Raw genomic sequence first — 12,684 nt, forward strand, 5'->3', positions numbered from 1 at the left:
TGTCAACAATTACAAAATAATAATCTTTTAGATTTCAAGATAGGCTTCTGGTTTCTGCTGGGAGGGGTAGGGAAGGATGATGCACAGTTGCAAAGAGACAGGAGCCTGCAGGAATAGACCACATGTGAGCATTTGCTTGTCTGAAGCAGGCATAGCCCCCAAACCAGTAAGACTTCAGGGAGAGTAGTTAACAACTTGGAGGAGAGAATGTGGGCTGCTGAGAGAATGTGAGAGCCCATCAGGCTGAAAGATACAAGGAGAGTTTGTATTCTCTTGCTGATTTTTGCTCTATGGGCCCCACTTGTTGAGAGTCCTGAGAAGATGTCCTTCGTAGTGTGTATGTGGGGGGGTATGGGGAGGACAGCAGCCACATTGCGGGGGACACAAATCTCTGCAGGGACTCTTTTACCATTACCTCTATGGAACAGGATTTAATTTGCAGGGGAAGAGCAACAAAATCCGTCCTTTTTAGTGCACTAGGTAAAAACCCACTGTTGCTAAGGGAACAAAAAGAGGGAAAATAATCTTTACCTCTGAGGGAGGAGCAGAAATGCATCCTATACTCAGAACTACAGCTGGAGTAGGGACATGGGCACTAAGAAGGTCATAGCCTGCTACCCAGGGACACAGTGCCTGCTGAAGATGGAGGCTTAATCAGAATAACAAAGAATGCAACTTTCCACAACCACCACCACCAGTCTAATAACAATGTAATCCTGCACCAGAACATGGAGATGACCCTCCCCGAGGTGCTTCGAAGAGGAACACCCTAAAGCTGAGGTAGAGCAAGCGCTGAGAGAAACCCTCTGACATATCGGCCCTCATCCTAACCACAGGGTTCCACTATGGGTATTGGATGTCTATGGTATACTGAGGATAACCAAGGCAACAACAAACCCCAATCCACTCAACCCCAGAGCAGAGTAAGTCAAACACCCACTCTAGCCTGCATAGGAAGAAAGGTGTATCCATTTCCAGGGATAGAAACTATTTAGCTCAATCTCCACTGTCCTACACAAGATGGCTGCTATCAACAAATGATTACTAAGCTTCTGAAAAAGCAAGACAAAACAACATCTCCCAAGAGCCAAAAGAATCAACACAACCAGATTCAGGTATGACACCAAGTTGTAATTATCAGGGAGTTTAAAATAAGTATGATTCATATGTTAAAGGCTCTAATTGACAAAAAATAGACAACATGCAAGATAAAGAATGCTTTTAAACACATATCAAGGCAGAAAAAAGAACATCACCTACAAAAGAAGAAAGAAATCAGGCTGGCCTCAAACTTCACATTGACATTTAAAGAAAGCAAAATGGACTGATGTCTGCGAAGTCCGGAGGGCAGAAACTGTGACCCGTTATACCCACACGAGATACCATTCAGTTATAAATGCCAAGAAGACATTATTAAACATGAAAAAAATTCCAGGAATACATTACCCATAGCCCTTACCAGGAAAAAAAATAACAAAATCCAGACAATTTAGATTTAAATAAATATACACACCCAAGAAATAGAGACACTATATTAAAAGACATAGAAATGAACACGGAATTCATTCTCTAAAAGTATAGCCATGTATTCGTTCAACTCAGTAAATACTGTTGAGATAAATGAAATTCAGTTGAATAAGTATTGAGCGCCTACTATGTTTCAGGTGCTACCCTAGGTGATGGAGATAGAGCAGCGAAAAAAATAAACAATACCAAGTCTTGGCAAAGTGAAATAAGTCAGAGGGAGAAGGCCAAATACCGTATGATTTCCTTCATTAAGTAGTAGATAATAACAACAATAAACAAACACATAGGGACAGAGATTGGATTGGTGGTTACCAGAGGGGAAGGGGGGAGGGTGGAAGGTGAAAGGGATAATTTGGTACATGTGTGTGGTGATGGGTTGTAATTAGTATTTTGGTGGTGAACATGATGTAGTCCATGCAGAAATAGAAGTACAATGATGTACACCTGAAATTTTTGCAATGTTATAAACCAATGTTACTGCAATAAAAAATAAATAAATAAATAAATAAAATAAAATAAAAAAATAAAAAAAAATAAAAATAAACAATACCTTTGTGTGCATGAAGCTGACCCATTTAGACATAAAATGACCAAACAACCAAGGGAAATATGGTTATGACACTAAACGTGAATTTTAAATTTCTAGAAAATTCCAAGTCAATTTCATAAGCAACAAGAACCAGGATATAAGCGTAGGAAAGCTGAGATGTGTTGAAAGTGCTAAATTCTTCACAGCAGGGCTTAAATTGTTTAAAATTGTAGACATTTTGTTTTAAAAAAACACGGTGACTCCAAAGTCTTAATTATTTTTATAATTTTTTTCTTAAAGAAATTTTTTAAGAAAATCTTTGGTTAAAGAGAAACTTATTTGAGGTTCAATAGTTCCCTTAATTTCATTTCAGTCTCTTTTTCTCCATTGATTTCAAGTAAAAGTAAAATTAATGTTCTTTTATTTTTGAAGACATCTATAGTACAATCCAATATTTGTAAAATTATTTTTCTGTTATTTATTTGGATAATGTCTGGAATAAGTGTTCCCTAGAGGAATGAAGATTATTCCTAAATAGTGGGGTTTGCTTTTTTTCTTAATGTTTTGTACTTTTCTGTAGTGCTTAAATTCTCTACAGTGAGCATAAATTATTTTTACAAAAAAACATAGCAATTTTTCTTTGAACATGCCAAGTTATTACTGGATGGTGGGAATATGAATGATAGTTATTTTCTTCTTTGTATTTTTCTGTATTTTTAATTTTCAAAAAATGATTAAAATAAAACAATTAGTGCAAAATTCCGAGTAATAATGTTAAATGTGACAATGATTAAAAAAAGTAACTGGCAGGCTGGTAGAGAAATAAGTCCCTGGGAGACAGTGGGATACCTACCTTGAGCATCCCATGAAGGGTCAGGTAAGGGCATTCTCTCCTTCCCTTTTCAACACTGAGTGAGGTTGTAGTCAGAGACCTTTAAGTGATACTCTTGCTCAGTTCACAGCGGTGATGGCCAGAAAATCTGCCCAGGGAACAGGGCTGCTGGCTCTATCTGTCTGGCCTGCTCCCAGAGGTCCATGTGCAGTGTTAGTGCCCGTCACACAAATGGCCTGTATTGTCTCCACTTTGGTAACAGGATCCAATATTCTGAACTGGTGAACCAGACTAATATTCAAGTTACTTTTTTTTTAAGTCCCTGTAAAGGCAAACAAATCACTCCCTTTGAAATATTATTATTTAATATATCTAAAATATACCGAGCAGGCACTTCTGTTCATATCGCTCTGAGATACGTTAATGGCTACGTGGTTCCCGTCCCAGCAAATGGTTAAAAGGAAACAGGGAATGAGTCCAGGCTCCCTTTCACTGTTTTTGTCAACTGATAGCACAAATCCTCTTGAAACCCGCAGCTCATCCTGCTCATTATCTGAAGTGGAACACGAACTGCCGTTAGTGTTGCAAAGCAGGGGCTGGGGGAGGGTGGAGAGAAGAGAAGCTTTATAATGTGCAACATTTAGTGCACACTGGAAAATGTCTGAAGTAAAGTTTTAGAAGAGAATCATAGTCAAAAGTAGACTGCATATTTTCATAACGTAAATTTTCCGGGCAAGATATAGATTTAAAAGAAAGAAATTCTTGTTACCTTCACGATGTGCCCGTGTTCCGAATAGATCCTCTGTCAGATTCTGTCTTTACATGAATAGCAGACCTTCAAATTCTCTGGCCATAAGAAGATTTCTTTTAAAACAATAGTGAAAGTCATCAATTAGCAAAGAAAAAAGAAATGAAAGCCATTCCTCCTCCAGCAGGAGGTGCCTTTTAATGCTTTCTTGTCAGACCCCTATGGCTCATGTGCTCTGTCGGCAACTTTAGGTCTCAGACATGGAATGTTTCTTTCAAAAGGTCATCCCTACGTGGCATTTTCCCCCGTTTATTTTTAGATGTTCTAACCCTAGTAAGTTTAACCACCAGCGGCCTGAGATCGACAACATATTTTAGTGCTGCTGAAACTGGGGCTGGATTAAGCACACACCTTCATGGGGATTTTCCACATGACATCTCTGCAGCTTCAATAACCATCTCAAAAATCCTCTGCTTCCTAGGGCAAGGAGGTTCATATGACATTTTGAAAATTAAAGAGTACCAGGTGATGTGATTTTTAAACTGATGGTCAAGGCATAAGCTCATACAAACATAATGCATTTCAACCAATAAGGAGTCAACAATAGCTCCCAAGGCGTGAGCACGTGTATGGCCCCAGAGCACTGCACAGTACAGTCTAGACAATTTGCCCACTTCAGAGTATTCACAGTCAGGGAGACACACACCTGCCAGAAAGTCACCTTTCAAATCATTGTTTGCCCTTCCCCTTATGGAGAAGGTGAAATATACTTCAAAACTTTAAATCCATTCTAAGGATTTGGGGACTTGTAACCACTCAGAGTCTATTTGAGGACATTGAGGGTTGGGAGACTTAAGCCTGTAAATTCACCCAGGATCTGAGATCACAGCAGAAACTTAAGAAATCTGCAGCCACTGGTGGCCCAATGCATAAGAGAGATGGCCAGCTTTCCTCTCTGTTAGAGCTTGAGGCAGTAAAAGGATTCCTCACCTATAGTGATTTCATCAAGTCTGCACAGAGCCTAACAGCACCATCATTAATATATCCCTTCAGCATCTCAGGGTGTGTGTGTGTGTGTGTGTGTGTTTGTGCATGTGTGTGGGGGGGTGTTTAGATTAAGAGGTAAAAGTTGAGAAGGAGCTGGAAATCAAGAACCACATGTAATTCAATTCAAGGGACATTTATATGGTAATATGTCCACATGTGCACCCCATGCAAGGTGCCATGTTTCATGCTGGAGGCAGTGAGGCATCGTGATGCTTATGATTGATTTTAAAGATCTTACAATTTAAAGAAATGCAAATTAATTGTGTTTTTCTTTTACTAAGAGGAATATAAAATAAGAACTTAAATTTGTATTCAATAAGCACAACTCCTTAGTTTATACCTTAGCTCTATTAGTATGTGAAAGAAAAAGTGAAGAAAAGGAAGGACAGAGACAGAAAGAATGAGAAAGGGAAGGAGAAAGAAAGAAAGTGGAGGAAAGATACACATGGAGAGAGATGAATGCAGAAGAGGGAAGAAAACATCAAAGAAGGGAGCGATGATACATGAGGAAGTTGGAGGGAGACAGGATGGAAATGGAAGACAAGAGAGACAGAAAAAGGAGGAGGAAACGTCAGATGACGGGAAAGGCAAAGAGGTAGACGAAAAGAGAGAATCCACAATAAAGAAAAAATGTTTACAAACCTTCAAAAAAACAGAAGACAAGAGAGATTGAAATATAGAGACTGACTTTCGGTAGAGGAATACCGAAAAGCACAGTGGATTCTAAAGTATTAGGGAGAGAGAGAGAGTTCCCGTCCTATCCTGCTGCTCTTTCGCAAGGTGGATTTAGAGTTACATTCCCTTTGAAGTCCTGACTGAGCACCACGCAGAGCCCAGAAGATCCCCTCTGAGTTTGTAGCCATACTAGCCCAGTAAAAAGAAGTTTTCTCTGAGTGAACAGAGGTGTGGCTGGTGAGACTGCAATTTAGAGAGTACCCGCCACTAAAAAAAAAGGTGGCACCTAAATTCGGCTGAGATTTCCTACCTCTAAAGATCTTCAGAAGATTCTTTGAATACGCTCCTCTAATTCAGGGTTTCTCAGCTGCAGCACTATTAACATTTCCAACAGGATACCGTTGTCCTTCTTTATCCACGGTTTCGCTTTTCACTGCTTCAGTTACCTGTGGCCAACTGCAGTCTAAAAATATTAAGTGGAAAATTCCAGAAATAAACAATTCATAAACTTTAAATTTCATGCCATTCTGAGTAGCATGATGAAATCTTGCGCCATCCCACTCCATCCCGCCTGGGACATGAATCACCCCTTTCTCCAGGGTACATACACTGGAGACACCACTCTCCTGTTAGTCACTTAGTAGCCATCTCGATGATCAGATCAACTGTCGTGGTATCGCAGTGCTTGTGTTCAAGTCATCCTTATTTTACTTAATAGTAGCCCCAAAGTGTAAGAGTAGTGATGGTGGCAATTCGGATATGCCAAAGAGAAGCCATAAAGTGCTTCCTTTAAGTGAAAAGGTGAAAGTTTTCAACTTTATAAGGAAAGAAAAAATATACTGCGGTTGCTAAGATCTCTGGTAACTTTTATTACAGTGTCTTGTTCTAATTGTTCTATATTATTATTAGTTATTCTTGTTAATCTCTCACTATGCCTAATTTATAAATTAAACTTTATCATAGGTCTGTATGTACAGGAAAAACGTAGTATATATAGGGTTGGGTACTATCCATGGTTTTAGGCATCCACTGGGGGTCTTGGCACGTTTCCCTGCTGATAAGGGGGGACTACTGTAATTCTTTATTGTGGTGAGGATCTCCGTGCATTGTAGGATTTTAGCAGAATCAGGGGCCTCTACCTACTGGACGCCAGCAGCACAGACCCCCTCCCCCCCGACCCCACCCTACCCCCAATGACTACAATCAAAACTCTCCAGACATAGCCAATCGTCCCAGGGGTAGGATTTGCAAAATTACCCCAGTGTAGCACCATCGCTATAATGCATTAATATTAGTGACGTTACAAGACAGCAAAGATTAGGAAATAGGTGTTTCCTGGGTGAGGTGTAACACTGCAGAGAAATTTGGTTCCAATTTTTCCTCATTCATATTCATAAAAGCACAATGTTTGCTTAGTTCTATGTTCCCCTTCTGGGATACCCTAGGACTTCTGATTTAGTCAGAGTTTAAGCAGAGTCGCCAGAGCACCCAAACTCAGCCAGGACAGTTGATTGGCTCAACTCCGGATTGAGGGTGTCGGCCACAGAATCAAATAGGCCAACACAAGTACTGAATGACAAACGCTTCAGAGTCAGATTAACTATGGGACAGCAGGGCACCAGGACTCTCTGGCACAGAATCCTCCATCAGAGTGCCATTTTCCTCTCTCACGTCTATTTGAAAACCCTCAGAGAACATAAAAAACCTTGTTTTAGCAGGCGCCTGGCTTTGCTCAACTGCAATTATGATGCACAATTTCTAAATTACCCCCCTGGATATCAGCCACAGGCTACTGAAACACAAGCCAGGCAGGATGCAGGCGAGGTTCTGAGGATTCAAGCTGACTCCAAAAAGGAACGTCAACTCCCAGTGCCCCCTGAACTTTACCATAACCAGCTTTTAGTTCTGTTCTTTTAATTAGACAGCACCATGATGAGGCCTATCCAGCAGGGAGCGGCTACATTACCTTTGCATATGTAACCGCCTTGCTGTGTCAGCTTTATGTCAGCCTTTATCCCATGATTTTTGTGTCTTTTTAGTACTACAACACTTTTACTATAGAGAATATAAATCTAACTACCCAGATAACCCTGATGATATTTATTGGAGGAAACAAATAAAAGGAATAACATGTATAAAGATTAGAAAGTTCAAACTGTATCCAAAGTTACAAAATGAAAAATGAAAATCTCTTTCTCCTCACACTCCCTCATCCTTGTCCTCAAGGGCAATTGTTCTTTACAGTTTCTAATGATTCTGGCCACGGAGAATCTACATCTAAATATATGTACATATTCAATTATAATTTTTTATATAAAGATTTTATATTAAGCATCTTCTCTACTTTTATTAAAATCTATTTTAGAGGTTATTTCATCCGTTTATATAGTGACCTAACTCATTCTTTTCCAGGACTGTTTTATATGAAATAGTGTAAATATATAACTTCTTCAATCTGTACCCTATTGGAAAAACTTTGTTCGTTTTTTATTACTGTTGTTGATTTTGATATTACACACAAAGCAACAATGACTATCCTTGGACATAAATCTCAGTGAACTTTTGCAAGTATATCCATAGTAAATTTATTTTCTAATGACTTCAGAAATATATCATCTCTAGACTCTCTCCTCGAATCATTCATTCTGAGAAAAGTTCCCAAAAGGTCTCTCATTTCCTAGTCAACAAATACCTATTGAATAGGATTATTTGCATCAATTTAGTCCAGCAAAGATTTATATTCTGGAAATTTCATATGATTATATTTGAATTTGTATATTTAAGTCCTTGCTATAATCTGAACATGTAGGGGAAAAGTTTTGTTTTCTAGTAGACTAATTGTAACAACTTTTCTAAGTTGTAATGCTTTCCTAGAAACTTAATATACTAACAATTGTAAGTATCATTTAGATCCAAAATCAAAATATGTTTATCATTTACATTGGTGGGTTCCCCTTAATTTTTTAACTGAATGTTTAAATATATTATTAAATATACTCAATTCCTCAGACATTGCTAGTGAGAATGTAAAATGTTGCAGCCACTTTGGAAAACAAATTGGCAGTTCTTCAAAAATTTAAACATAGAATTACTGTATAACCTAGCATTTCCACCCCTAGATATATACCCAAGAGAACTGAAAACATGTCCACATAAAAACACATACACAAATGTTCATTACAGCATTATTCATAATAGTCAAAAAGTGAAAACAATTCAAATATCCATCAACTGATGAACTGATAAACAAAACCAGTATATCCATACAATAGGATATTATTCAGCCACATAAAGGAATAAAATGCTGATACGTGCTAAACATGGAGGAATATTAAAAACATTATGCTAAGCGAAAAAAGTGAGACACTAAAGGGTACATATTGCATGTTTCTATATATATGAAATGCCCAGAATACGCATATCCTTAGAGATAGAAAGTAGATAGAGGTTTCCAGGGCCTAGATAGAAGTAAGAATGGAGAGTGACTGCAAGTGGCTATAGGGCTTCTTTTGGGGGGAGAAAAAATATTCTGGAATTAGATAGTGATGATTGCACTACTTCACAAATATACTAAAAACCACTTCATTGTAGACTGTAAAAGGATAAAATGTGTGGCATATGAAATATACTTCAATAAAGTTATTAAAAATATGTTTATACTTACATATAATTTCTACATGAATAAGCAAATATTTTTGTGTATAAATGTGAATAAGAACAAGCTTTGAAATCTCTGCCTGGTTGGGCCTAGACTGATCCAGAGAGAAAAGTGATACTGGCCTAGGTTATAGAAAAGATCAGCCTACATGCCAGGATCCCAGACCTTTCTTCAGCATTTGAAGGGCATCTCTAGCTCTGTGTGTATGGCAACCATATTTTCTGAACCAATACTCAGAGGCCTGATGCAACTGGTACATATTTGCCTATAATCAGACTTATAATCAAACAGAACGCTTGAGAGCAAGTCCGTTGTGAGAAGCTGAGAAGTGAAGTTTTGACACAGACATGGAGGTATTTCTGAAACCTAGTCTTATACTAGAAGTTAGTAATAAGAACACTTCAAATCCATACTAAATTACTTCTTATTAAATGTCTCTTTTGGAAATTCTAATGATGTCTTTCACTTAGAAGGGTCAACTGAGATATAAAAATGTTAAAACAAGTTGCCCAAGTAACAGTAGTCAGCCACAAAGAGGAGATTAAAATTCAGAGTTAAAGCATATATATCCCTAGTATGTTATTCTAGGAGGAAAATTAAAGAAGATTCTTTAACTTTTATCGTAAGAGTCTTTGTTTCACAATCATCTGATTTACATAAAATCAAATTTGGAAACTGAAAAGAAAGGGATAATTATATGCAATTACTTTGCCTTGGAATGTGGTTCCTATTACTAAATAGACTTACATTTCTTTTTTCTTCCCCAATTATCACCACCTGAAAAGAAAAAGAAAAGTCCCTCACATTAACATTCTTGTGTAACCACATTTATCATTTGGGGATAAAGGAAGGATCCTCTTTCATGATTCGCTCTCGCTAATGATGAGGCCTTGGTATGCTGCACGTTGACCGAAAATAAAAATCAACTTATGTACTATTCCAGGTATGTGTGCTGATTTGGATCAGGGTGTGTTCTTGTCAGTCCGAGTACTTAGTTCTAGAGGTTTTGCTCTTTCTGGTTACAGAATAGTATAAGCATCAATGGGTGCTTACTTTATACTCCAACAGTCTCGCATTTTTCCAGACCAGAAAAAATTCTCTGAATCGTAGAATCTGCCATATTCTTTATGGAAATTTGAAGAACAGAAGAAGAAAACAGTGACAACAGCCTGAAAAGGAAAGTTGCATGTTATTACAACTTTAAAAGGAAATTTAAAAATACATGGAAATGCAAGGCATTATGAACTAAACACTAATACATGTATATATATATGCATATATGCATACAAAATTTTAGAGTATTTTTTCTTTGCTCATTGAAAAAAGTTTAAAGGCCTTTCATTTATTTTATTTTAATTATATTAACTATAAACTATAACTATTACCCATTCTTTGGAATGCCAGATTTATAAGTAGGGTACATATATATACACATAATACATATATAGCTGTGAGTTGACTTTATTCACCAGGGGGGAAAAATGCAGAGCATGCCCAATATTCTAGATTATGTTATTAAAAGGTTATTTCACTACCTATAAACCAATATAACTCACATATCGTACCTTATAATTTATATGAAAATTTAAAATTATACCTTTCATTTACATTTCAATGGGATGAGTCAATAACCTATTTCTTATTTTTTAGAAAATGAAAAACTACTTACGTGAAGTTCGCTGAATTAAAAAATCTGCTATCACCTTTTAAGCTTTAATTCCTACAAAAATTGTAATGTTTGATATTTGAAGAGCGAACATGAAGTCCATAATAAAGCCAAGAGGGTAACATTTATTTAAAACACTTAATCTGCTCATAGAAAAATTCACTACTTATAATTAAGAGAATCAGATTGAACATAACAGCTTGAATTTCCCATTCCATGAGAAAGCAATGAAAAAGAATAGAAAGAGTAAATTGTGAAAAAGCAGTGTTAGACTCATGCTCTTTCTGATATGAAGGAAGACAAAAGAATGGTTTCCCTAACCCTGGACATTGTGCATTTATAAGGACGAAACAGTTCCCAAGAACAATCCTGGCTGTGGAGCCAGATCCAGAGAGAGAAGGAGGAGAGAGGAATTCTACGGGCTCTACTCTCCAGCCATCTTGACTAGGAGATGGACTTCCTCTTCCAAAAAAAAAGTCTGAAGGATTTCATCCCGCCAGCTGTCCCACCACTGAAGCAGGACTTCCAATCTGGCTGGATTACAGCCACTACCAAAACATCTATAAGAAACATTTTTTTCCCCGTTTGTACTAGGCTCAAATTTAGAAATATATAAATATTTATGTTACACACACATGTGCGTTTGTGCACGTGTGTATAAAATATGTCAAAGCAATTAGACTGAACAAACACATGCCAGGAAAATCAGAGGGCATCTTTCTGTTTGTTGTTATTATTACCAGTACAGAATTTTGTTGCTCAATTATTTTGCTCACCTGAAATCACAGTCAGAAGAAAGCAATATTGATGCTGACATATGAAGACGAAATAACATAGCCTTGAAAATTAGCACAAGCCTATGGTTGCGAGGACAGCACCCCTAGAAAACAAGTGAGAATGGAATTTTCGTAAACCGGAAAATGCACAAATACCGTGTCCTTTCCAGCTGCTTCACTAATACTGGTTTCACCATTGCTAAGATTCTGGGAAGTGTGGGAAACATCTGCTGAGAACAATTTGTAAATTTGTAAAATTTGTAAAGTGTGTCATTTTACAAAGGAACTCCATCATTTGTTCTTTCTTTTGATTTTCATACAGGGCAGGTTATGATCCCGAAATTGTGGACAAAGAAACGGTGAGGTGATGTGATTTACCTGAGGTCACACCACTACAATGATAGTTCCATTCATGTTCATGCTTTCAATCCAGGAATTGTCAATCCAAATGGCTTGTGGCTAAGAGCAGAGGGGAAAAATTACATTGTGTTTTAAACTTTAGTTTTTATCTTATACAGTTATACACATAGGACTACATTGATTATTTTATACAGTAGACACCACCGATTGGTTAAATATGGTCACTAAACAATTATTTGAACTGATTTAAATTCAGCCCAAAATTGAAAATTCCTTTATGTCTATGAATATAACCTGAATAACCACTCTTGAATTCCCGGTAAATGTAATAGAATCATCATCTCACAAACTTAGGCAAAAGAAGTTGGTTTTCCATTTTGTTGGTTGGGGAGCAGTTATTTTTCACTTTTTAATGAAGCTGAATTTCAGATGATCTTTAAAATGAGAGGATAATGTCTGCAAGAATAGAGAAGATAGAGAATTTGGAGTCATTCAAGATCTAAGGAGAAGACTACACTGTAATTCCAATTTGGCTATTGAGTTCATTTATTCTGAACCCTTGGTTTCATTTTTCTATGGGGCCATTTCCCCAAGGAGAAACCCAAGCATATCATACCCCTTAACAACTGGGAACATGATGAATAATAAATGGGAGCAGTGAACCACTTAACTGAGTGCTATGTAAGTAATGTTTTTTTAAGAGGAAGAAAATGTTCGTATGGGAATTGAATATGATTTCCCTTTAGCACCATGTGGTGATTCCCGTGTTAGTAAAAAGAATAACCTAATTTTTTTCTAAAAAATGAGATAAGATTTGGTTTAGTTCAAGATAGGATCACACCATAGTGAAAGCTCTAGAGTATCAT

General features: G+C 37.2%; 1 protein-coding gene and 1 long non-coding RNA gene across 3 annotated transcripts in view; one reads left to right on the forward strand and one right to left on the reverse strand.

The window, feature by feature from the left end:
- Positions 1–12,684, forward strand: part of LOC147915115 (uncharacterized) — a 90,263-nt gene that overhangs the window by 36,827 nt on the left and 40,752 nt on the right. The gene's annotated exons all lie outside the window — the stretch shown is intronic.
- LOC147915116 (uncharacterized) overlaps positions 2,826–12,684 on the reverse strand; it is a 100,881-nt gene continuing 91,022 nt past the window's right edge. The window contains exons 2-8 of one of the 2 annotated variants that reach the window (XR_015554419.1): positions 11,837–11,917; positions 11,459–11,562; positions 10,070–10,185; positions 9,764–9,793; positions 5,669–5,821; positions 3,658–3,752; positions 2,826–3,484 (exon numbers count right to left, since the gene is read on the reverse strand). Coding sequence is in view for 1 of the 2 variants with exons in the window: in XM_087439535.1 (XP_087295661.1) it covers positions 11,843–11,917 (75 nt within the window). In the remaining variant the exon portion in view is untranslated. Of the gene's footprint in view, positions 3,485–3,657; positions 3,753–5,668; positions 5,822–9,763; positions 9,794–10,069; positions 10,186–11,458; positions 11,563–11,836; positions 11,918–12,684 lie in introns of those variants that run through there. The other variant, XM_087439535.1, reaches the window with a different exon arrangement.

This window comes from Ceratotherium simum, chromosome 15, assembly GCF_057802395.1.
Source record: "Ceratotherium simum simum isolate JZ-2026a chromosome 15, ASM5780239v1, whole genome shotgun sequence".
In the NCBI taxonomy this organism is placed as follows: domain Eukaryota; kingdom Metazoa; phylum Chordata; class Mammalia; order Perissodactyla; family Rhinocerotidae; genus Ceratotherium; species Ceratotherium simum.